Here is a 26,228-nt window from a genome sequence, read left to right as displayed (position 1 = left end):
GAGCAAGTTGCCTAGTTGCATAGTAACGTTATTGATTTCTCTTCACCCAGGTAGAAATAACAAAGGTGTCGCCACTGCCTAAGTCAAGCATATTGACTAAGGTGCCTATTCCTACTTCCAGTCAAGTCAATGCAAGTTTTGTAGTTTTAAACTACCACCAAAATGGGGAATCAAAGGAAATATGTACAAATATAAAAATTCATCATTGTGAAATATGAAAGGTTTACTATAAGAGTCACCAATGGCATTAAGAAAGATGAACCTTAGATATATCTAACTTCAACAATCACACAAGAAATTGCCTCTGTTAGAAACCCAAGGTGAGAAACTTGGGTTGCAGTGCCTCTCTTTCAGTTCCATCAGGAAACTGCTGCTATCTAATTTTACCTTTAGCATGGTAACTAACATGTTACATAATAAAAAAGTTAATTTACAGAAGCTGAATCTGCAAAAAAGCACATTCAAAATCCTTTCAAATACACAGTACAAAAAATTCTATATTCAAACATGGAATAGAGCGGAAAAGAAGGAATGTTCTTCTATAAATAAACAGCTCTTACAGCAACTTCTTTTGAAAGTGATGGTTTGTTTCCCTGTCATTCCCCCCACCAAGTATTATGGTCTTTGCACAATTCTTTGTTCTCATCAAGTTCAACTACAAAAGCCAGAATCCAGATCATTTGAATACAGTTTGGAGATTTCTGAGTATCTGTGAAAAGCATTCAGAAAAAAAAAAAACATACCAAGGAACTACAAGGCAAAAGCAACATCAAAGTTAAGATCACTGGCTTAAATTATGGAGACAAAGGCTGATTAAAAATTCTGAAGAAGAAAGACCAATTTTTTAGTCTTCTTTCCTTCTTCTAATTGTTTACTCCTCCAACTTTCCAGTCTTAAAATATCATAAAGGAACTAGAAACATTTTGAAAAATAGAAGTTCACTTTGTCTATCTAGAGCATTGAAGGTTAGTGGGTCAAGTGATTTCTTAAACGTGCAACTTTTCCAGTTCAGGTAACCTCAAAGGGAATACAAAGACATTAAATACAAAATACGGCATAAAAGTTACAATCAGCGTATTTCTGGAAAATATTATACTATGTAGCTCAATAGATGTTCTGGAGTTTCTACACATTCTGATAGAACGGATCATATTTCTTAAGGTCACAACTGTAAATTCATAGCAGCATTATATTTGGAAAAAAAGAAAAAGGATGCATTATTATTAGTGCTGTATACCAAGAAATACTTTCTAGCCTAATGTGAAAGACATGTTCGAATATCTTTCTGACAGTAAAGAAAAACCTTCTTGTTTATCAGAAACGTTGCTGAACAACAACGAAAATTGCAGCTTTCTGCTCAAAATTCCTGCTAAGGTCTGAAAAAAAGACCAGGACATTTCTCCCTTGCATGCAAACATGAATTTTCAGTCCTCTAGCTACTTATGTCTAAAACACATATTAATAGAAACAGAAAATCAGCTGCCTGTTTCAAAAGCAACCATAAAAAACTAGTTTCTCGCTGTTGCAGCAAGTCTCATACCCTAATCTTTTCTTTGACTTTAAACAAACAAGTCACATTTCTCTGTTTGACTAGTGTTCAAGCATACGTGGCAAGTAAATATCCTCTTGGCTTCTAAGTTTCCAGGATAGCTGAAGTCATTCTTCCCCTTCATCTAGAATTTTCTTCCTACAGACGCAGCAAGATACCTAACTAGTTTCTAATTTATCACAATGAACAGATCCTCTCTACCTGCATGAAACTTTTTACCCAACTTTGACATATACATACAGGTTTTTGCCTCAGATAGCTGTGGGAAACAGACTAAACCTAAAGCTAAACCTAAAGTAAGGAATCAGAGCTCAAGTAATTAGCTTCAAATCATCACCAAGAAGCCTGATGTCAAGTTAAGATGTCAAAAGCAAGAGTTGAAGTTAAAAAAAAAGTCAACCTCACCAATTTTAAAAATAATCTTCACTTTCCATGTATTAATTCTATAACTTTCTCACACTATAAATAAGCAACTCACATGCTCCACTAGCTTTTAAGCCTCAAGAGTTAAATCATAAAGCAGAAACTGGGACATGTGGCAAGATATTTTCAAAAGACAGCAGTTTGTCATGTGGGAGCTGGTGCAACTTGAAAAAAAAAAAAAAGAAAAAGAAAAAAGACGTTTCTGCTGCAACAGCTGCAAAGAACACGCAAGAAAACCTGTTAACGCAAACTTGGTAAGAATAAGTATTATTCATTTTTCACATGTGCAGTTTCTCCTCAGAAATGTATTGCTGATAATGTACTTGAAAGTAACTGTCACTTGAGGAAAGCCAGTCTACGGTATGTACAACAACCCTTTATTCTGGAATACATCTAAACTAAGCTAACACATTTCAAGGTTGATTAGATTCCAGAACACGACCACACCTGAAAGAAACCACAAACTGTTTCGCACAGAAAATCACAAGCCACATTAAAAGAAATCATAGCAAGTGTGCCTCGCTGTCATATGACAGTCACGTCATATGCCTTAGAAGAGGGTATGTACCGTGGACATGACATCGAAACCCCCTTCTCGCATGTGTCAAATATTATTGGTTTGTAAAAGAACTACCAAACTGCATCTAACTTATCTTACTACAGGAGACATATTACATATTTCAACTTGCTTTTTCAATAGTTTTGAGAGTCTGGAATTTCAAACCCAAAACGTTCACTGAAGATGAAAACTGCTCAGGCTCTAATGCAACACAAACCAGTTTGAGGAAAGATCAGGCACAGATTAACAGAGTTCCTGCTGGCAATTCTGAGCTACCACTGCTCTTCTTGGAAGCAATATATAGATGCTCTTACTTATTTTAGCTTTGTTTTTCCCCTCCCACCTCCCTGCTACTCCTTCAGCATGTTCTGTAGGTCGCTTTCCCTCCCGTGTCAATAATAACAAACAATTCTGAAAAAATTAAACAGTATTTTACTTACCATATAATTGGTATATGCATGATCAAACATTTCCAGCACTTGGTTTCTAAAATAAAAAATTAAAAAAAATTAGCAGTCTGCCTCATAATATTCCTTTCACGTGCCATCCTAACACAGCAAGCTGTACTATACTGAAATCTAAACATCTGAAAGTCAGTAACAAGTCCACTACTAATGCACTCTGATCAAGTAAATGAAAAAAGCAAAATAATTTCTCCCAATTCAGTTACTTTCATTTGCAGGGAAAAAGGTCTGTTTCTTCAACTAACATGAAATTGTTTCACATGTGGGGACTCTCATCCAAGTTCCTGTGCTCCTCTTAAATAGCTGTAGATGTCACGAACACATCAAAGCGAGAAAAGCCAGAGATGGGATACATTCCTTGCTCAGCAAAAAAAAGCAAACAGAATTACATTCTTCTTGTAATCACCGATACTAAAACCAACTGACACAGCATCAATTCCTATCCATGACTTGGAAAAGGGTTACCACGTATACCTCTTCCTCGCATTTGAAATCTTGGCAAATAAATCCAAAGAAAACCCTTGTATATTATAAAAGACATTTATTTTACATGTTTGAAAAGCAGTCAAGGTGAGAAATGTTGCTATATATAATAGCACTAGTTTTTTCAGGGGTTTTTTGAGAGTCAGAGAGTACTGCTTTCCATCATACCTAACCGTTTTACAGAAAAGCCCCACTGGGCAAAAGAGCATGCTAATTTCTAAACTAACATCAACATAATTTGCAATCTCTGCAGACGAGACTGAACATGAGAGGGGCAAGAACACAATTATATTCCAAAAGAAGTAATTCTAACTTAGCAAATTTATTAAGGAAATAATCTGAAGAACACAGTCTTACATCTCATGATGCTTTTTTCAGGCACTTTACTGACTATACCTAGTCTGCAGTTCTGGGATCTGTTGCAGCAGACAAAACCCCAGGGCTTTGTGCAAGAGCGCCAGGTCCAGTTGCACAACTGGACTAAGCGTACTATATTCACTGATTTATCATATAAAAGACAAAAAACTTGTATTGCTCTGTTTATGTATACCTCTATGTATAAAGCTTGTCCTGGGAGGATTCTGTGACTGATACGACCTTGCCATTATACAAATACACAGATTACCTGCTATTATCCATGAAAGACCCAGCTCAGGGCCCCAAAATAGAGACAGCAGAAACACAGCACTCGCATGTATTCCTGGGGCATCAGAGGACATACTGAGCACAAGTCATGAGCACAAACATTTTAAACCAACCAGTGAATAAAGTTCAAACTCCTGTTGTAATCACTTGAGGAAAACATACAAAATATCATATATTCCAAGTATTCAGAGATCCCAAATTGAAAAAAACCTGTAAACATTATTAAATACGGACTTCTATCTAATGATTTATAACTGTCTAGGTCTCCAACCTTTCTCCAACAGACTTTTTGCATCACCATCCTGCCTGGTGATGATGAAACTGTCCCAGTACAAGACCAAAACCATGACACGTTGAATTACATGCCTGTCTCGAAGAACCCTGCTCTGTGCAGCAGAATACACTCTCTGTCACTGGCATTGCAGTCCTGACCCTTCAGCTAAAACCCCTATGAAAGGAGGAGCAGTTTCCTACGAGTGCATAAACGGGGGACCGAAGCGATTTACCTTATTACACACTATGCAAGGACACACGTAAACGTTTACCTTTTCTTCACGAATCTCAAACCCTCCGTGCTCCGAGACCCGGCCCAAGAGAGCACGGATTGAGATTTACCTCTGATCGCTACGGACGAGCCCTGCCGCAGCTTTCGGGCGGCTCTGAGCTGCGCCGGCAGGCAGCGGCACCCCCACGGCCCCCGCGGCGGGGGGAGACCCTCCCCACGGCCCGCCGGGGGGGACGACAGCCCGGCGCGGCCCCTCTGCCCCGGCAGGCCGCTCTCCGCCCAGGCCCGGCCGCCGGCCCCCGCCCGGCCCCGCCGCCGCGCTCACCCCAGCCGCCGCTTCTCCTCCTTGCTCATGGCTCCGGCGCCCGGGGCGGCCGCCAGCACGGAGGAGGCCGAGAGGAGCCCGAGGGCCAGGAGCCTCCAGGGCCGCCTGCAGCGGGGCGCCGGCTGCGCGCTGCCCCGCTCGCGGCCAGCAGCTCCGCTCATGGCGGCGGCCGCCTGCCCTCCCGCTAGGCCCGGCGCCGGCCCATCCCGCGCACTGCCCGCCCCTCGCCCCGCAGGCGGCGGCCGCCGCGGCCCCAGGCGCCGACGCGCAGGCGGAGCGGAAGCGCCCGGCCCGCCGCTCGCCTGTGGCGTAGCCAGGGAAACCGCCTCGCGCCGCCGCTTCCGCCCGCCCCGCGCCGCCGCGCACGCGCCGCCCCGCCGGACCAATGGGAGCGCGCAGCCTCCTCGCCGCCGGCGCACGCGCGCCTCACGTGATCCCGGCGCCGGGCCTCGCGCGAGTGCGACGTGGACAAAAGGAGGGGCGCCCCCCCCCCCCCAACCCCCCACCTCGGCTGGAGGGGGAGCGCTGGGCGCACGCGCCGCAGCGGCCGGACTACAACTCCCAGCATGCCCCGCCCGCCGCGGCCACCCCCTCCAACGCGCGGTGGGGGCGGGTGTCCCCTGGGGGCTGTAGTTTCTGCCCGCTGGGGGGGGGGGCCGACATAACGGCGCCGCCGCCCTGTCAGCGCTGCCGAGAGCGTCTTCTTTTAATGGGGTGGCAAAAAGGAGAGGGGGAAACATAAACGCGGTGTGAAGGAAACCGGCCCTCGGTCCGGGCAGGTGTCGCCGTCACCCGAGGGGCGTTTTGCAGCCAAATACCCGCAATCACATTATTTAAAACGAAAGACTGCGGACTCCAGCAGTGGAAGGGAAAAGCTTATTTTATTGTCATTATAAGCGGTTATCACAAAGTTACAGGCAAGATACACTGTGTTTCACGTCCTGTTCCTTAAAGCGGGCAACCGCACGACATACAACGGCGAGGACGCACACACCGCCTGGAAACGCTGCTTGCTTCCTCAGCGCTTCTGCCCAGCTCGTCCCCAGCCCCTCGGGCTGGAAAAGATTATTTACTGGTGTTCCCAGTTTACAAAACCAAGGTGTTCATTAAAGATAACTGTAGGAAACCTCGAGAAAGCTACAAAAATTATTGACCCATCAGTGGACTTATTTTTTAACGTGTGCTCCATCGACTTCTAAATTGTTGTCACTTCTAAGTAACACTCAGGTGTATTATTCCCAGTCTTGTTAAGGAAAAGAGAATGCTACCGTATCCATTTGTAATCGCCTGAACGTAGGGAAAACCAAGAAAATGTACACAAAAGCAAAAATCAACCTCCTAGCAGTGATCAACTTAAATTTGCAGCACGCAAGCAAAGGTACAAGATAAATCTTCTCAGTTCTTTCCCGTTCTACTTGTGAAAAACAAATATACTGAGCATTTTTGTATTCAGCAGCTAAATTATTAAGTATGTACAGAAAAATGCTTCCCAGATCCCAGTCTGCCACAGGAATAACTAAACTATTACTCTGAAGAGAATGGTTATGCTATATCCTTTTTGTACTGTAAATGTACAAGATGTATCTAATTCATATTACTGCTGAATAGCTTTGGCAGAAGAATGCAGCATTTTTTGCAGAGAATAACTGTTGCTCTCTTACTGTTCCTCTTTCATACAGAACACCATATTGAAAATATCCATGTCCCATATTCCACGACATAGCTAAAATACTGCTGCTCATTAGCTATAAGGCACATATGCTAAATCTGAAGTCGCTTATGTTCAGTACCAATTAGAAATAAGTAATGATTTGTAAGAAATCAGCTGACAGTGGTTTGTGTGTGTATTTGCAGATGAGTATTTTCGCATTAAATACAAGGAGGACGCTACTCAAAACTACTTTTGCAAGGAAAATGTATATGATGTCAATATTTGTGTACCACAATAGGGTTTTAGGAATAAATAGTAGCTGCATTTATTTTACAGTAGTGACGTTCCAGTTGGTCAAGTTACTCAACAACGTTCCATCCTTTTGCAGTAATATTTGCCTATTCCTCTAGTGTCACTAGTCTGTTAGTATTATAGAATATTTGATAGCATTAAATAATAGACTTTACACAGTTAGTTAAAGTTAAATGCCAACAAATATCAGGACTCTGTTATTTCGCAGGACTCTTGGGATTTCATTATTTCTTTCCATCTCTTTATGGGTGCAGTTCTGCAGTCCTTACTTACTGTATTTATAATTAATCTTAGCTGTCCTGGACTGTATTATATTTATTCAGAAACAGTCTGAAACTCTAGGCCAGATTTTTAAGGTGCCTTAAACTGACCTCTAAAGTGCATGGCTAGTTTGCATGCCCAATTTATTAAAATACTATTTTTCACTTTCAAGCTTTTCTGTGCACAAAGTCTTTATGCTGGGTGTGCCGATAATGCATATATGCAACTCTGTGCATAGATGACAATTTGATGTTGTAGATGATCATATACTGGATATGAGAACAGTACATCTCATTTTAGTAACTGCTTCTGAAACAAGATTCTGCCCTCCAAAATCTAAGTGAATAAGCCTTACCTGCTTTCTGCTTCAATGAATATCTGCTTTAGAGATTACATACAATGATTGTGATATTTCATAATTATTGCAATTTACGATGTAGCTTAGGCACCTAAAAGCCATCACCAAGGCCTACAAAACTGGGGTGATGTAACTGAAGTCAGTAAGAATGCGCGTGGCAGGACTCTTAATATTATGTATTAGATAGCAGTAAGTGGATATATTTTATGGTGGGAAGTACGACAGAAAGATGCTACCTAATGATTATAGTTGCTGTAAACATTCTCATCTTTCCCTTCCATAAAATAAAATAAAATAAAACAGCTGTAAAGTGCTCTGGAAGGCTAAATAACCCAGAAGTGCAGAGTGGGATTGAGAAACCTGCTCCCATGTTTTTCCCATTTTAAATATCGCAATAAGAAAAAAAAATCAGAACACTTCATTGTCTTTCATATCTGTCGATACTTTAAAATAATTAAGTAATCAGTTTCCAGAGTTTGCATACAATGTGGCTTTTGAGCAATCTACCAAATTAACTATTCGGTTCCTGTTTAACTACTAAAAATGTTATTTATTTCCCGTATACTGCATGCAAATACTAAAAGCATCCTTGAATAACAACTTATGTACCAACCATCTAAGAATCAGAGTGTTGCTGTCAAATCCATGCATTTAAAAATCATGAGCTAGTCCCTGCTAAAGAACCTAAGAACAGTGAAGTTGTTAAAAAAAGAAAAAAGTTTATAGCTGGGGGGCAAGTTGCTTTTGAAGCATTCAGTGGTCACATTTTCAAACTTTCTTCTATAACCATAAAAGGTAGCAAATTTTAAGTGAAAGATGAGGTTCCCAAATAGTAGCCTGATTTTAAAGTGAGGGCTTTAAGTGAAGGGAAAACAATCATCTGTCACTTAGGAAGGGATCTGTCACAAAACTGCTAGAGTTGGAAACACCGCACTAGAGCCCATCATCTCCCCCCGCCCTGCCTTAAACAAGTATTCATGATTAAACAGGGGCGACTGAAGTGAATAAATCCTAGAGGGCCAGACTGAAAAATACTTCTTATTCTTCAGAATTTTGCTGTACAGAACTATCTTCCCTGTTTTCTTCTGTGAAAATCTCTTCTGCGCTTTTAATTTCAGCATGTGAAGATGATTCATCTGCTGGCTTCCCTTCACCCTCACCAGACTTCGCTTCTCCTGTGACATGGACGGCGCTAACTTCGCCCTGCTCCAGCACAGAAGGAACTGGCACATCTATCGGTTCTGTTCTTGCGTCTTGTGTTTTCAAAATGGGCACTTGTGGTATGTCTGGATTTTCAGCAGGATTAGGAAAAAAGCTCTCAGTCCCTACTTCCACTGGGGCAGTGTGATTATTCCTTGCTCCCCCTTCCTCCACATCTAATCTTTTGTCTTCAGACATGTTTTCAGTGTGTTCCTCTGGTTGCAATCTATCGCTTTCGCAGCTTCCCACGCCGGTGTACCAAACACTGTGGTCGATCTCCATTTCTGTCTTTACTTCTTGAGGTGTATCAGAGATTTCCACCAACCATTCTGCTTGTGCTATATTGCAAACCCTCTCTGACACACTCACTAAATTTGTACCGTCTGTCCCTGAACTGGATGGTGATAATTGGTCCCCCTTGAGATCTGTGCAATCCGCATCTTTATTCATCATCTGCCTTACTTGACTTTCTGCTGCAATGATTTTGCTCATCTCATTATTCCCGTTATCATGCTCCTGCAACTTTAAAGCCTCACACTCACAAATCTCTTTTATGTTCTCACAGGGAGTATCTGCTGGTAATTCAACTGTTACCATCAGCAAACTCCTTATCTCATTCACATCATCAGGAGGTTTAACACTCTTTTCTTCTGACTTGCTTTCTTTTTCAGTCCTATCTCCAGACCCTCCTTTCATTGTGTTTTCATTCTGTGAAGTATCTCTTCCTTCAGTGATCTCTCCTTGGTTCTTGCTTTCTTTTTTACCATCATCTCCAAACCCTACTGCATTTTCACTCTGAGGCAATTCTTCCATAATCCCTTCTTCTACCTGGGTTTTCTTTTTAGCACTCCCTAAAATTTCTGATTCTACTACATTATCATGTGGGGAAGTTAACTTTACCTCCGCAACTTCTTCTTGTACTTTGCTTTCTTTTTCTGCGTCTCCTACAAGCTTGGCTTCTGTTGCCTTTTTACTCCCAGAAGTTACCATTTTCTCCATTACTCCTTCATGTACCTTGTATTCTGTTTCAGTGCTGGCTCCAAAATCTGCTTTCACCATAGTTTCAGTCTCAGAAGTTACTTTTTCCTCCACAGCCCCTTCTTGTGTCTTAAGTTCTTTCTCAAGGGTCTCCACAAACTCAGCTTTCTCTGTATCTTCATTCTGGGACGTTAATTTTTCCTCTGCAGCTTCTTGTTTCTTAGGAGTATATGGAGGAGAATCCTGTTTTTCACCGATGTCTGTAACGATCACTTTTTCACTTGGGCTTGCCTGATTATCAGCCACATTGACAGGAACTACTGCCTCTTTGTCTGATGACTTTCCATCACCATGATCTTTCTCCCAAGAAATTTTTTCAGTCACAATGAGTGTTTCGTCACTTTGAGTTTCAGTATCTGATATTTCTGCTCTGGTGGTGGAAGGCTTCTTAGCAGAAGTGGTTTGAGCTGATCCTGAAGGAGTCTTCAGGTCAGTTAAACTGGACACACTTTCGCAAGGCAAATTCAAGTTATCTTCAAAGAGGTTGTGTTTCTTCAGAATGGCAGCTTCTTTTATTACTAGGCAAAACAGAAAAAAACAAACTGCTTTGAAAAGACTGACAGAGGTACGTTAGAAGAAGATACATTATTTTCCTGAGTTTCTAATGTTGTGCATTCTAATGTTACAGACAATAATAACATTAATTTTCCACTTGTTTTTGGTTTACATTTTATTTTATTTGTTTTGAATAATGGAACTTCAATACTGACCTAAGCCTGCCATTGCTGTAATAGAAAACTAGCAGAGGGTCCGCAACACACAAATGTACTGTTTAAATGCAGAACTATTTACACCAAACACAGGACTAAAAGTGTGTTCGTTACATTAATTATTATACTGAGATTTTGGAAGGGTAGTGCCACAAAGGGGCTATTAAAACTTCCTGTGGAATACAGAGGCTTGTCTTTTATCTTATGTATACACAGACAGACAGAAACAGGGAGATACAAGTATTTTATATATCTCCATATACCACCAAGAATGGTTTTATTTTCTGACATAAAAACAGAGAGATCTGCAGAGCATACTGCATTAGCATCAGTGATTTACTCGAAAGTGCATCCAGCAGCACATTTTATTTTGGGAAATTCATTTTCACTGCCATTAGAGGTCACCAGGTCTTTGCAAATACCAAATTCTGAGCATAACTTCATTCCTTGGCCCATGGAGTCAAGAAGAAATAAAGGTGGCATAATTATTTTGTTAGAAATCACTTTGAGTATCCCAAGCTTAGTATAGTTTCCCTACGGGTTCAGATTTATGGGTTTGCCACACTTCTTTAATGAGCTGAACCAAAACATGGAAGCATCTTAACTGTGAATCTTTGGGAAAGCTGGGATCTGCATCTGAAGTAGCCAGCATAGGGCTCTTGAAAGCCCTGAAGCAAGAGCTCACTGGCCACCGGTCTGACTGTTGTTACTGTCACCTCAAAAGTATTCTTACCTTTCAGGGTTTCTTCAAGCAGCGTCTGATATAAAATCTCTTCATAGACGTTCTCTACTTGGATCACACTAGTGTAATCAGCAAAAATGAACTGTTCGTATTTCTGCAGCTCCTGTGCAGGCACACAAGAAAGGAACAGAAATAAAAAATGCTGCTAAGGCATATTGAGTGTCTTACTTCAACAGGGAACCTCGGAGATGCCACCTCACAGGTCTTGTAGTGCTCCTTGCCATCTCTTGAGTTAAACTGAACTATGACTAAATTAACTGTATATGTTCACAATTTATTATGCATTTATCAACGGTATTTTTGCACTACAGTTACGTTTATAAGCACTATAGATCATTGCCATCTGCAATGTAATAGATAATTCTGATATAAATAGCTGGTGAGGAAGCACTTCAGTCATTGTTTGTCCTGGGAGGCAAATTCATGGTGAGCATGGGAGATAACTGGGTTTTTGTTTTTTAATAGGCGTGTAACATTTTTAGCTTACTGATTTATATGCAATAGTTTATGTCTAGACAATAATTGAGTCACTATCCCTAGGAAGCTGCTTGGTGGCCTGTAAAAAGTAAGTGAAGTGACCTCTGCACACTTCTAAAAGAGGAGCCTTCACACAAACATCTTTGTTGTTCTTCTAGTAGGAGGTCAAGGCTCGAAGGGGCAGGTAAACTACACTACATGGTTGCTTCCAGAGCTGGCTGCTAATCTCTGCAGAGGCACAAATGCAAACAGCTTGCGGGAAGCTTGCCCCATCACTGCTTCCTCCATCCCTATCTAACAGAGACAACATATGGGACTCCACTCTCCAGTATATTCCAGGTGATGAAATGCTTTTGTTCCCTTTCTTGCTCCTATGTGTAGACACCATGTCTTGAAAGTACTGCTGACACTCTGCAGACAGTAAAGACTGTTACTCTGGGGATATGAAGGAAAGCAGAATGACATACGGAAGAGAGCAATTTTGAATATATTTTTTGAAGTCATAAATTTTAATGATCCATCCTCAAAGACTCACAGGTGTAAGCTGACAAAATATTTGTTTTTTAAATTGCTTTTAAAACCTGAAACAAGCGAGAGAGGATCAGCAGCAGCAGCGAGCAGCAGCATGGGTGATAGCTTACAGCCTGGGGGAATCGCTCAACGCTGAACGTCAGCGAAACAAAAGAGCGGAGAGGCCTCGAATGGTTTAGGGCAGTAACTTTTCAGCAGGTACAATGAAACGGCAAGAGGTTATGCATGCACAGCCTGCAAGAAGGGCTCCATGTGAAGCCCATGGCAAATCTGAGTGAAAGATTATTTATTTTGAGCCAACTCATTATTTTGAGACAACATGAACACAAGAACTGGCCCCTGCTGTAGCCGCACTGATTACATCTCCATGAAACTCTGCTAGCCGGCGTCTGTTGCCCAAGCTGGCCCTCGGCATCAAAGGGAGTCGTCAGGGGAGCTGCGTATGTTCACAGCGGATCCGCTGGGCTCCACTGAAGAGGAAAGCTCCCTCTCTGAGTGACCAAATTGCAGCCTGCTGGGATTTCAGCAGGGCTCCAGACACAAGGACAGGCTCATAACCTAGAGTCATGACTGTCGGATATGGAGAAGAGTCCGGCTTGAGGGGACTCCAGATTTCTAAGGAAGAAATAAAACCAGGAGGGGGCAAAGGTCTGCAACAATCTTTGAGAAAGAAAGTTGTATATACAATTTCCCTGTTTCCTGAAATCTCCACCAGACTCCACATCTCTCATCCTGCCACATCAATGCACACACTGGCAAATCTAAGCATCGTTTGGCCAAGCAGGCAGCCAATCTATGTGACTCCCCAAGGGAAAATAGCTTTAGATAGTTTAGGATTTACTGCCAAGGTGTTAATCCCTCCCTGCCTTTTATTATTCTCTTTTTAACCACAGAGCAGTAATGTAACCTACTGGTTTGCATGCTGAAGCCAGTGTCTTCTGCATTGTGGGCAAAGTAATCTGTATCAGTGCTTCTTGAAATATCTTCTTCCGGACAGTGCTGCTGTCATAATCATATTGCTGTCAAAAACAGACAAAAAGAGAAACAAACCAAAATGCATTTGGTGCTATTAATCATTAACAGGAGGAACTGGTTCTTGTTGACCTGTAACTGGTGATAGGCAAATCCCAAAGAACAGCACATCGTAGGAGCACTCAGGGTTTGAATTCTCATGCAGATTATTTCAGCTTTTGCAAAAATCCTGAGAGACTAGGTTTTGTGTGATGCGTCTTCTGAGGCTAACTGAAATACTAGGGGCAGGCTAATTATAAAACTAATATAAAATGATTTGCCTAGATCATCTCCATCTGATTTAATTGCAGTTAATAGGACTGCACATGTATACACTTTTACAGCTGTCAGCCCAGAACTAGATTTTACCCTCCAAATTATGAACATTAGTTAGCATCTCCAAAGTCTCTCTTACTGCTACTTCAAATCATTTACTTTAAATAAAAGATCCTATTTTTCCACTAATTTTTCACTTCACATGGTCATCTATGCATCTGCTAAGTGCAGCCAAATCGATACTCTCCACTGGATGGAAAGACATTTCTTCTTTCAAATACTGAAATAAATTCACATAAAAATGTTCTCAGTTTCCTGAACAAACGCTGCAATAGTATTTACCTTCAGTACTCTCAGCTTGACTTTTTCAATGGTTGTTGCAACTTTCGCTGAGTCGGCTTGGCGACTTGGAGAGAACAACTGCTCAAAAGTATAAACTGCATTTTCCATCAGCTAAGAACAATAATAAAAATTTGTTAAAGACCAAGGCTTATGAAACATAGTTTTCCAGTAACAGAAAATTCCTACATAAAGAAACATGATAACTGTAGCTTAATTTAAATGGAATTTTTGAGAAGGTGAAATGGAGACAGAATAATCTGCCTAAAACCAATAAGTGTTTTCAAGTACTTAAAATGATTGTGGAAGGAGAAGAAAAGCCTTGTTTATTTTAGATTTCAACACTTTTTATTTTAGAATTGGAAAACAAAAAGAAGAATATCTTACACTCAGGGAAGAAAACAAGAAAATGAAATGACCTCAACTTCTATCTTAAGTTTAGAGTCAGGTCAATACCAGAAAGTGCTGCTGCTATAACTAAACAAACAGTAGTATCACCACATTTATCCATTGTAGATTCAGCTTATTTTGTCCAAAAATCGTGGTTTTGCTGGTGCAATTCAGCCTAGTTTTCTGAGTGAAATTATATATATATTTATATATATATATCTCAAAAGTACTTTCAAGGCTCATCTCACAGAATGCAATAATTTCTCATTGAATTATTAGGCTGGTGTTTGCCTTGTTTTCAGGTTATCCAGTGATTCATTAAAAATTAACTCCCTACTCTGAAAACATATTTCAGAAAAACAGTTCTGCAAGTGGTAATTATTTCTACTTAATGAAAGCTTGCATCTTTTAGCTACGTGTTTCCATTCAGATTTTAATATATTCTTATTGGAGAAGTACAGGGACATCTACAGGGAAGCCATCAATCCTGCTATGTCTTCCTTTGCATCACTCAGGGACATCCAAGTCAGTCTGCACAGATAGCCATATGCTGTTCAGAGATCTTTTTGTGGTTTGTAAATGAATATGTACGTGCTTATGGATAAGACAAACTTTTATTTTCTCCTTGGTTAGTAATATTTTAATGAATGAATATAAGCCATGACAAATTTTGAAGAGCAATTTTTATAACTAACTTTGCAGCTAACATGGGATTAGATTATACAAACTGTATTTGTACATGGAAACGGAGAAGACGGATCTTTACTCAATTTGTGCATGCATCAGAAGGCCATAGAGTAAAGGCTTATGCACTGCAAGACTGTGGTCGCAAAGAAAAAAAGACAGAAACAATTTTAGCATTATGTCTGAAGCTAATTTAAGATTAAGTACTCACTTTTTATCTAAATTTTTATTTGGACCAAATCAGAAATTGGCATAGCTCTAGCAAAGTCATCGAAGCCATCTTATTTATGTCAGCTGAGCATTTAGCTCCCCAATTCCAGAAAATCAGCCACTAGGGAATGCCAACCTTTCAAGCCCTTATTCCAACCACCTGGTTCTTACCAAGTGAGTTAGGATAAAGCCAAGGGCTTCTTTTAAATTAAGACAACATGACCGTAGACACTCCTGACCCTACTTGTTAATAGAACAGATATTACAGGTCCACTGACACAATGTGAAACTACTCACTATTTTTATGAGAAAAATAACAGCCTTTTAAAGAGAGAGGAGCAGTAATAACATTGGCAGAATAACTTGTACTCTCATTTAAGGTATTTACTATAAACTTTGACTCATGTTCCCTTCAGAAAAAATTTGGCTTGTAGGGGATATATTTTCTGCATACTTCTTTGTTTTGACTTATGGTCTTCACTTAAAGACATTTTATTTGAGCAGCATTTTGGAATGGTCTCCTGAAAGACCAGTCATGAAAACAGAATTTTATTTCTCAATAATTCTGTGGCTGTTGATCATTCTTGTTCTTAGAAGAGCTGCTTTCAGGAAAGCCTTAACCCAGCACTGTGCTAGAGACTCGATTTCCATAGTCAGGGTTCCCACTATGCAGAACTGGACCAGGCCCATTTCGTGAGACTATATGATGAAATATTTAGTTTCTCAACTACCGATCAGAATCACGGAATTCAACATAGAGCTATGAGGCCTCATCTGCCCTGCACTCTGGCAATCGAAAGACGCCGACTGGCCAGCTCCTAATAGATCTATGGCCAGGCATCCAGGAGAAAGAGAAGCAAAACAAAATTAAAGCCTATACAAATACACACCGAAGGGGAAAAAGAGACAAGATGGTTCCTTTTTCATCCCAATGACGTAGTCACTTCAATCATTCAGATGAAAACTGAACTTGGTTAAAGCATCTGAATGCAGGTATATCATGAGATGTCATCAGCATCCAAGCAACTGCCCATTTCTACTAGCACTAACTGCCTTACTTTGTATTAATGAGAGACCAAACTACCAAAGGAGCAGATGTTACATTTTCGTAAGAATAAATTGAAGAGCTTTCCTGAAAAATCAACCCTTGGGAATGCAGTCAGGCAGAGTTTTAGCCACCCTGTTGGTCCAAGCACAACTTTCCTGAGTGCTGAAACACAAAGAGTTCACAACTTCAAGGTTCAGATGAAGAGATGATTTATCCACAACTATGGTGCCATACTGAAAGACTCACACACATTCAACCTCATAGATATAAATATGAAACTGAGCTTCTAACTATGGCTTTATTATGTTTTGCTATCTGTACTTTGAGATATATTCTGGCCTCTTGCACAGCTTTTTATCAAGGTTTCTCTGAAGTGAGTTAGAAGAACAAACCTAACCTGTTCCAGGTAGGATTTTTCCAGAAGGAAAAACTGGATCTTACAGTACCTCTTGCATGAAGTTCTGTGTCCTCTGAACCACAAAATCCATGTGATAGACCTTGAAGCGACTCTTGAGGTCTTGAAGCAGTTCCTGGAGGAGGTTCACTTTCAGATAACAAGGCTCCATTTTCACAGAGTTGAATGGTAGGTTCATAAGCTGGTCCACATTCTGCATTTCAACGGGGGAAGAACAGGTTTAGAGGGTAAGCAACCAAGGTTGAATTTTTAATATAGAGGGTAACAGTGGCCCTAAACAAATTCTGACCACGTGCACAAATACCACACGACTTTTTAAATGACAAAAACAAGCACTAGCGTACTACAACGCAGGAAAGCATATGCTGCTGTCAGTTAGGTTCTAGCTAGAAAGTCCCCATGCCAATGTAAAAAAAATCCAAAATCGTGTCTTACCTCCTTTAACTTTGTGGTATCATTTGTCTTCTGGAAGTTCTGGATGATTTCACTAACTTCTTTATCAAAGAGCGAGCGGACTTCGGTGAATCCAGAACTCACTGGGCCCATGAGCTCCTCCAATATGGAAGTGAGAAATGGCTGGATATTTTCTGCGCAGCACTTCTGGGCCGGCTCAGAAACAGTGGCTGGAGTGTTAGACAACACAATGGATGCATCTTAGGCCACTAACAGACATAGTGAAAAATGTCCTCTGAACCGATCCACTGTAGAATGGAGTAAACGACCCTGTGTTTTTCACTTTAGTCATCCCTCCTCAAAGGTGAAAGGCCAGTTTATGGTTTTAAGAGTGACAGTGAAACACCTTCTCCCACGCCCCACCTAACCAAACTCTAGCAGGTTGGCTGCACTGTGAGAGAAGAAGAAAGAGCAGCTGTAAATATTGATAAATACTGGGAGGTTTGTACGGAGCACGGCCATTGCGGCTTTTAATGCGCTGTATAAGGAGTTACTTGAACTGGTACTTTCCAGTTCAGTGGAAGCATCCTACTCTGTTATGTGGGAATATCAGCACAACCTCCTGAGATTTAGCAAAACAGCTCCTGAATTCTCAGCTGTTTATTGCCAGCTCTTGTTTGCTAGCTTAAGCAGCATCAACTAATGTTTTGTCTACTTTTTGCACTCACTTTTATATTCTTAGCAAAAAAAATTGTAATTTTTTGTTCCACATTACTTTTAAACCATCTAAGAAGCCCTTTGGTTTAAGTATTCTTTAGTAGCCTAAGAACCTGTCACTTAATCATAACCTGTTTTTGTGGAGCATTACTAGACATCAGATCAAAACCACTACGCTTCTAATTTTGCTCATGTAACCTGTATCTTCATTATAATGGGCTGGCCAAGTGAAAATGAGAGCAGAATTAGCAACTCTAAATTGAATACTGCACACCTGCCAGCTTTAGCTCCAACTTAAGACGACTTTGCATTTCCACAGATAGAGCTGCCACAGGTATCAATTCCCACCAAAGGCAGCAGAAGCTCAAGGCCTTCAGTGTTTTCTGAAAATCAGTATCTCTGTTTGGATTTTCAAAACACATGATCCATTTCAACACAATGACATCTGGTACTTTGAGCAGCACAACAGGAAACATTAAAGAATTGCTCCAAAACGCAGATGCTCCCTTACTAACCTTTGATTTTTCCAGCCAAGAAGTTCTTTGAGTTCAGAATCTGATCCATATCTGAGCGAATTGTTCCTTCAAGAGTTTTTGCAAAATCTCTGCATTCTTCTTTCAAGGTACTTAATCCTTCTGCAACTTGCTGCTGGACTAAGCCATATGTTTCTTCCACAATCTAAAACCAAATTAAATTAATAAGCACAGATTAGGAGCAGCACACATAGACAATTGCTATGAGAAACAGCTATTCTGCCAATATCAGTACTTACACCAAACCAGGCCCGCTTCCGATCGTTCCTCTTTCCTTTCATTTTAGGCAGGATCATCGTCTGAAGGTTAGGTAGGAGTTCCTCCATCACAAGGTTGCTTAAGATCTACATGGTCAAAAGATTAAAATGATACATTCACTCACTGTCCTTCATCCGAAAACTGTGTGCTTGCATTACAGAATGATGTGCAAACACAGACAATCCCAAATACACAACTGCTTAGCTATCCTAGGTTGCCAGGAGGACTGTATTTAAAGTATTAGGTATATCTGAGGGAAGCTCCATGCATTTCATCTGAAGCGTTTTTCACTAAAAGGCTTTTATTGGCCTGAGAAAATCAACAGACCTAAAATGATTTATATCAGCTGAGCAACTGGATCAAAAATATTTGAAAAGTTAATCTACTGACTGCTGCTTCCCCAAACTGACCTTGTTCTGGGGCACTCACAGCATCCTAGAGCAGTCAGACAAAGGATGCTTCTAATAGGAAGATACTGGGCCCAAAAAAGAAAGATATGAATGTACCAATGTGAATCTCTACAACTGTTTCTGATGAGCACTAACCTCACAAGTCAAACAGGAACAGGAGGAGATCCCAGTAAAACTAGGAGATGGGACAGAAATGGGATCCACAAGCTTGGCCAATCTAAGAATTTTTTTTATTTTTTAACGTATAGCACACGCTAAAAGATTCATTAGCTCCAGGCTAATCCTGAGGCAAAAGGGATCAAATGAATAGCTGCTGGTGTTTGTGAAAAACTTTTCAAAGCAATTAGTTTTCTCAGTAAGAGACAACTAAAACCAGTAAAATGTTCACTTTTTAGAACATGTAAACATTAAAGTCTTCTCCCAACACCTCCAGATTCTTGAACAAAAACTGTATGAAATATATAACATAAGAAGATATTCCTCCAAATCACTAGTGAAACAGATTTCAGGCTCAACAGAATCGGTATCGGTGTTGGACACGAACTCTTTGCTTGGATGAACGTTAATCCTCAGTCCCCCCCAGCCCTGGGAAGCAAGCGTTGCAAGGAGACACAGGCAGCTTCGCAGCATCTCAATCAACACTAGCATGGCACATTTGCTATAGCTGGCACAGGTTGTGGTGCCTAAGGTTAAAGGATGAGTAAAATCTACACAGGCATCAGCATCAGATGAAAGTCTGGCACACAAAAATACAGCAGGGAGACAAGAGCATGGAAGAGATCGGTGACATGCAGGCAACGCTGTTTGCCCCTGGGATCTCAAAAGAGATTTGTCTCTATGCATTCCTGCATTAATCACAAGTAATAAATACATTGTCTGCATGTGCATAGGGCATTTATACCATCTACTTTCAGTAGATAATCAGTACACTGATCCGTCCCCCTTGGAGATACCTTCTTCTCTCCATGCAATACCAAGGGCATGTTGTATATCTTAAGAATGCTTCTTTAAATCATACCTGAGCTGGGTACCTACAGTAACTTAAGTCAATATAGTGACTGCCCTCTGTGACCAAGATGCACCACAGCAGGAAGCGGAGGGAACCCAAGTGCCAAAGAGACTTCTACACAACAACATTCCTGCTGGCAGGCAGGAAAACTAGAAAAAGTTATCATAGTCCCATTTCTTGAATGGGAATGCAGATGATACCAGTTTGGGGGACTGGTCAATACACTGGAGGGCAGGGCTGCTATTCAGGGGGACCTAGACATGCTGAAGAAATGGGCAGATAAAAACGTCATTAAGCTCAGCAAAGGCAAAGGCATAGTCCAGCATCAGGGATGGAATAACCCTATGCACCAGCATAGACTGGGGACAACTGGCTGGAAAGCCGCTTTGCAGAAAAGGACCTGGAGGTCCTGGTGGACAAGAAGCTCAACATGAATCAGCAATCGGGGAAAAAAACCCGACAAAATACATCTTGAGATTCTGTCCATTTCTCATTTAATCTGGGGGAAGGATAAGTAGTTTACTCAACAGTTTCTGCAAAGCAGAGAAAGTATGCAGTCCTCCTCCCCCTTTAATGGGGCCTTGAACAAGGTTTTTCTAAGGGAATGCGTATTTGAACCTGGCTCTTCTCCTTGCTTCAACAACGGGCCCACAGCAGTCCTCATCAAAGGCTCACTGCCCTAACACTCCCATGGCTCAGATGCAGAGAGCAAAAGCACCAAGTAGCTTTGTATTTCCATCACGCCTGGACTGCCAGCGCTGCTTGGCATTCAACCTCCCATACTGGAGTTGCCACCGAAGTCGGTGAGCACTACTGCTCCCTCCCGTTGCTGCACTTGCCAAAGTGCTCTACGAACGCGCGAAACGCTCCTCTCGCGTGATGCGCTCCTCCTGTACTGCTTCACTGCAAGGGGCCAGTGATGTGCCAACATCGAGTGTAAGGGAAATCCTAGCAATTTAGACAGCACAAGTCAGTAAGGGCTCTGACGGGCTGCCACATAATGTAAAACAGAGCATCTCCTGCGCCTAAGACAGCCCCTACAGAAATATAAGATGTGATACCCTACTTATTAAGCATTTACCAAACTTAAGTACTCGTATTTTATGCTATAGCACCACTCAGATTCAGCTAGGCTGACTCAAATACCTGTCAAAAACCAATGGCCTAACACAGCTCCTAAACTAATGAGTCACTTAAAAAAAAATCTCATGAATAACCCAAAACTAGGGTGCCACAAACCGAATAATAAATGTGACAATTGCTTGAATGGAGACTGAGGACTCTGAGCTGTCAAGCAACATTTTTAAGAAGTGCTGGATTGCATTTAAATTTCTCTGCCGAAAGGTGTGCTTAAGGGCTTTTTTTTTAATGCCTTATCTAGCTATCCTTGATTTACCAATATGTTACTCTGCATTCATGCAGTACTGATCAATGGGGTTATGTTAGTGTAAAATTGAAGTATGGTAATGCTCTCGGGAGGTGGATGTACTCATAACCAGTGGTGTCAAAAATTTCAAGCCACTACTCTGTGAAGCGTCTTCCCTCCTCCTGTTTGTAGCCCTCTCCTTCAGCACTTACCTACAGGCAGAAGTACCACCTACAGCTCCATTTTTATTTCGTTAGTAACAAAACATAAAAAAGGAAAAAGAACAAAAAAAAACAGGGAAAGGAACTTCCATGAAACAAAAGACTTTTTAGTAGGTATTCAGCCGAGTTACTGAGTATTTGCTTTACTATATATGTGTGTCGTGGTACCTAGGCAGCACAGCGTGAGCTAATGACCACTTCAGCAAATACGGGTGAGACTCTGTGCCATCGTAAAAGAATGTCAGTGACTCTATTTATTGGCATGGCGCAGCATTTTTACAGCAACACGCTTGTAGCCTGGCCGTTCCAAACCATTCACTTAGCTTGGATGTTTGCCTGAAACAATTATTATGCTTGGTCTAAGCACGCATGAGAACACACTATACTTACAGAATGAATTATTACTAAGAAGATAATAGCACTAACTAGTCTGGATGTCTTCTGATTATAGTTCTCTGGAGGTACGTGGGTTATGAGTAAGCAGCTGGCAAGCAATAGCAAAAATAAAATGCAAGTGAAACTAGCAGTATAATAGTTCCATAATTTGAGGGAGGAGGAGAGAAGAAAAAACCCTTACAGATGTGTCAAGGAATTATGTCCTAGATAGTCCCTTCGAAGCAATGATGGAACTCCTTACATTAAGGTATTAATTATCAGATGTTGACAGGAAACCTTGATCTCTGACATGAAGGCTCAGGGGAAGATAATGTTTATTTATTAGATAATGTTTATGGAAGATAATGTCCTCCAGTTTCCACATTTTTTCAGGCTTTCCAAGGTAGAATTTTCCTAGAAGAATAATCTGGTTTGTTAAAACAAAACCCTGAATCATGAATTCCCCATCAGGCTTTTTCCAATTTCCCAAAGGGAAGCCAGATTTCATCAAGGAAAACACCCAGCAGCTGGTACTGAAGTAAATATTTGCTGCTGAGTGCTCCGTGCTTTGGAAAAAATGTATAAATCAGGGCCTAAGTAATATCTCAGTTGCACTAAAATGCATTTGGAATAATGCCATAGAGATGAACAGAGTTACTTCGGCTAACATCCGTGCTCCAAGCCTATTCATTCAGGTGCCCAAATATGGACCCAGACCATAAGTTTAGCCTCCCATTTCTTAAATATTGAAGTACACAAACTTTTGGTGCCCAGGTGTGATCGTTACTATGCAACCTTCTGCTTCAGAAGTCTGGCACGAGAACTAGAGCAACGAGTTTATGCACTCAGGACTAAAACCTTCATTCGCAAAGAAAGGGGGAAAGCAAAATAAAGAGATTCTTCAAAATTTACACTTAGCTGCTACTCTAGTCTTCATAGACCCTGATCTGCTCCAATTGCATCTGGAGGCATTAGACCAAAAGTAACTGCAAACTGTTGTATTTAGTAACAAAGATAGTAGCAACAGAAGAAAAAATAGCTCTTACCTGCAGGATAGTGATCATAGAAAGGTAGAAAAACCGAGTACACCCAACCCAGCAAACAGTGTGTATTTGTTGCATGCAAACTTTGTGTATTTGTTGTATGCAAACACCGGGTGTTGTGAGTTTGGTGTTCATTACTTTTGGTTTCACTGATTTAACAAAACCATAAACAGCAGCAAATGTGACAGCAAGTCTTTAGCTTTAGGCCCAGCATTTATTCACCAACTGATTCTGTGGCAACTAATACGATTAAGGTAGATGTGTGAACCTCCTGTAGAAATGCAGCCATCCCTGCAACCCAGCATGAGGGTTTCCTACCTTTCCTTTGCAGCACACTTTCTTTCACTTTGTAGTAAAAATTCACAGCCTGGTTAATTAAAAAAAAATGCTGCTTACATCCTCACGGTTTATCAGAAGGAAGGATCCTGTATTTCTACATATCGCATTTTCTTTTAAAAAATACCATTTTTTCCCAAGAGGCCTTTCTACCTTCCCTGTCCTCCTAGGCTGCACAGCCAAAGCCAAAAAATTAGGGAGATTTTCTTTTACCTGTTTTTCATTGCCAGTTGTCATTTCCCACGTCCCATAGTGGCCTTTCTCCTGACGGAAGAACTGAATGGCTTCTAAAAATGCCTCTACTTCATATGTGGTCTGCTTGAGAAAATCTAAAGGAAACAAAAAGGAACACAAGTAATTTACCAGTCAACAACCTTTAAAAAATTAAGCATCCTCTCTTCATCCCATTTTCTACTCTATGCGCATCCAGCAGAAATATTTTAAAATGATTTACTAATCCTGAGTGTCTGAAGACCTTTGGGCTTTCCTTGAGATTTAGAGGCATAATTTTGCCCTATATTAGCTATCACAAGCCATCCCACCAAAGCTGGAAAGTTCAACCAACACCAGCGTGTTTTAATATAGCAGCACATGCTAAAATCACAGTTTTATGGCAGCAAGCCTTGTTTGGGCGGACTTTGACAAGTCATTAACACACGATAACTCATCCCGTGCTTTTGACGGTGTTACCTGTTAGCGATGTTAGATGGTACATGGGCAGACATGGGAAGCGTCAATGAGGGCCAAGGGGTGGGAGCTTCTGCTTCTTAGGGAGTTTAAGATACTGCTAGGTGACCGTCAGGATGTCACGACATGTCATACACCTTTGAGAGATCGCTAAACCCTGAATTAATAATCTTTTATTTCGTTTGCTTTATTAAGGAGTTGCCTGGCATGATTTTTCATGGACACACAACAACGGAGCCCGAGACAAAGCAAGCACCTTGCTCATGCCTGAATTAAGTACAACAGTTTCTGACAAATTTGTGTGGCTATTCCCAGTTATTTTAAGAGTGTTTATGCACAGGTCCAGACTAGCTGGTTACTGCCACTAATGCTAAATGGTAGCTCTTCCCAATGGCAGCATGGGAGCTGGGGAGACTCTGCTGTACAAATGAGACCAAAGGATGCTAAAAACTGAGAACTAGTGGCTGGGCTCATTTTGCTCTTGTAAACTGTGGCGAACCGGTCCCGTGGCAGAAATAACACCTCATGCAAGTTGTCCTTTCCAAACCACAAAAGGCTTTCCAGATAGCTGCAGTCGACAGTCCCCTTCGCAGGACGGCACCCAAGAAGACAGCTGCTCAAGACTGGAATAATAGTCCCATAGTTGAACCAGTTTGTCGTGATTTGGGGAGAAACCGTCCCCTGTCTCTAAAATGTGGACAAGCTTCGCTGCACAAACTTGACAGACTTGAACAACAATTTTTTTTTGGGGGGGGGGGGACAAAACCCACCGCTGAAATTCCTCAGGAACTGCAAGTGCCGTGCTCTTTGCTATGCATCAGAGCTCCTGCAGTGAGGATCGCTGTCATAGGGAAAAACAAAGCCACAACGTTTTAATGACCCCTCTTTAAGGTAAACTGCTCGCAGCCTGACCAGCTGAAATCCTCCTGTGCCTACGTCAGGAGGGAGGGAGGGGAGGAGCAGCAGAACGTTAATTCCACCAAAACTAAGTATACTACTTTTAAAGACGCTGGCATGCGCGAACAGTCGCTACGTGAAGAGCCGGAGAGTCGAGCCTTGCCTATAAAGCGCAACACTGCTTCTGATGACGCAGCTTCCACCGAGACGAGCTTTGCGGGCCAGCACACACACCAAGGCCCATACAGAGGTTATACACCCGCAAGCACGGAAGATAAACACCACGCTGAGCCCTCCGACGTCTCCCCCGCACACCCTTTTCACAAAGAGGAAAGCAGCAGACACCTACAATAAATTATGTCAACACTTCACCGTGGCTACGCCTGGAAAACAGCTTTCTCGGTCTGTGTATGGGGGCGGCAGTAGTAATTACTCTCTGAAGGTATGTAACGCGTACACAGGCCCAGCGGACAGTCTCACGATGCAACTTATAGACACTGTCCCTGTTTTGCAGATGTTTGGCGGTCCAGGGGCAGCGAGCAGTTTCTCCAAGGCCACGTGCTGGGTATCAAAGGGGAAGAAGGCAGCCGCTTAAAATCCTGACTCCTCCTTCATCGCTACCTCCACGGCGTGCGATATTTTTAACAGCAGCTTGCAAACCGGGCCGTTAAAACGTCAGTAAAACAGCTGCACGGTCAGGCTGCTCAGAAGAGGAAGGGCGGCCGATGCCGGCCCCAACGTTGAGTCCTCCGCCTGGGGAACGGGCGAAGCGCTACCTCGGGAAGCTTTCGCGCTCGGAAAGCACAGGAATTAACACTGCGGATTTTGACCAGGAGAGGGCCGGGCGGCGGCGGGGGGATCGCAGCTCCGGCAGCGCTCTGGGTGACGCACATGTTTTCCTTGCTCGCAGCTGGGCTCCCTCCTAACCCGAAGGGACGGAGGAGGAACCCGCGGGGCCGGTTCTTGGACGCCGCCGACGTGACGACGCGCCAGTTCTCCCCTCGAAGAACAGCCAGTTTTAATCCCGAGCCCGAGAGAGCATTTTCTCTCCCCTCTGAGTGTCCCCAACCCCACAGAGAAGTGGGACAACAGGGCTGCGAAAACATTCATTTCGATCGCTCTGCGAGCACAACAAAATCCCAAATCGCATGTTCTTCCCTACGCGCAGGAGAAAACCACGATTGCTGCCGCTCAGACGTACCAGCGTCCGAACGTGCACGCTCAGGCTAGCGCAGGGCGGACGGCCTGGCAGCCAGGAAAGGGAAAAATCACAAAACTTCAGGGCCATCCCAGGGAGGAACCTTGTTTCTAGGAGCTTCCTCCACAGCGGGGTGGAAAGACGGGCTTCTCCGGCGGGACGTAGGGCGCACGCAAGGG

At 42.1% G+C, this 26,228-nt stretch overlaps 2 protein-coding genes across 4 annotated transcripts in view; both read right to left on the bottom strand.

Annotated features, from left to right (window-relative positions):
• Positions 1-5,341, bottom strand: part of EDEM3 (ER degradation enhancing alpha-mannosidase like protein 3) — a 32,695-nt gene extending 27,354 nt beyond the window's left edge. The window contains exons 1-2 of one of the 2 annotated variants that reach the window (XM_064515571.1): positions 4,954-5,341; positions 2,972-3,017 (exon numbers count right to left, since the gene is read on the bottom strand). In XM_064515571.1, the coding sequence (XP_064371641.1) occupies positions 2,972-3,017; positions 4,954-5,114 (207 nt within the window). In that variant the 5' untranslated portion in view covers positions 5,115-5,341. Of the gene's footprint in view, positions 1-2,971; positions 3,018-3,240; positions 3,958-4,953 lie in introns of those variants that run through there. The other variant, XM_064515572.1, reaches the window with a different exon arrangement.
• Positions 5,342-5,815: 474 nt separating this feature from the next.
• The window catches only part of NIBAN1 (niban apoptosis regulator 1), a 62,592-nt gene continuing 42,179 nt past the window's right edge, over positions 5,816-26,228 (bottom strand). For both annotated transcript variants that reach the window (XM_026101032.2, XM_064515570.1), the window contains exons 6-14: positions 23,481-23,596; positions 18,489-18,593; positions 18,232-18,394; positions 17,042-17,229; positions 16,638-16,799; positions 13,863-13,973; positions 13,145-13,252; positions 11,217-11,328; positions 5,816-10,291 (exon numbers count right to left, since the gene is read on the bottom strand). In XM_026101032.2, the coding sequence (XP_025956817.2) occupies positions 8,574-10,291; positions 11,217-11,328; positions 13,145-13,252; positions 13,863-13,973; positions 16,638-16,799; positions 17,042-17,229; positions 18,232-18,394; positions 18,489-18,593; positions 23,481-23,596 (2,783 nt within the window). In that variant the 3' untranslated portion in view covers positions 5,816-8,573. The remainder of the gene's footprint in view (positions 10,292-11,216; positions 11,329-13,144; positions 13,253-13,862; positions 13,974-16,637; positions 16,800-17,041; positions 17,230-18,231; positions 18,395-18,488; positions 18,594-23,480; positions 23,597-26,228) is intronic.

This window comes from Dromaius novaehollandiae, chromosome 8 (genome assembly GCF_036370855.1).
Source record: "Dromaius novaehollandiae isolate bDroNov1 chromosome 8, bDroNov1.hap1, whole genome shotgun sequence".
Lineage (NCBI taxonomy): Eukaryota > Metazoa > Chordata > Aves > Casuariiformes > Dromaiidae > Dromaius > Dromaius novaehollandiae.
The sequence above is the reverse complement of the archived record's forward strand: the minus strand, read 5'-3'. Positions and strand labels throughout refer to the sequence as shown.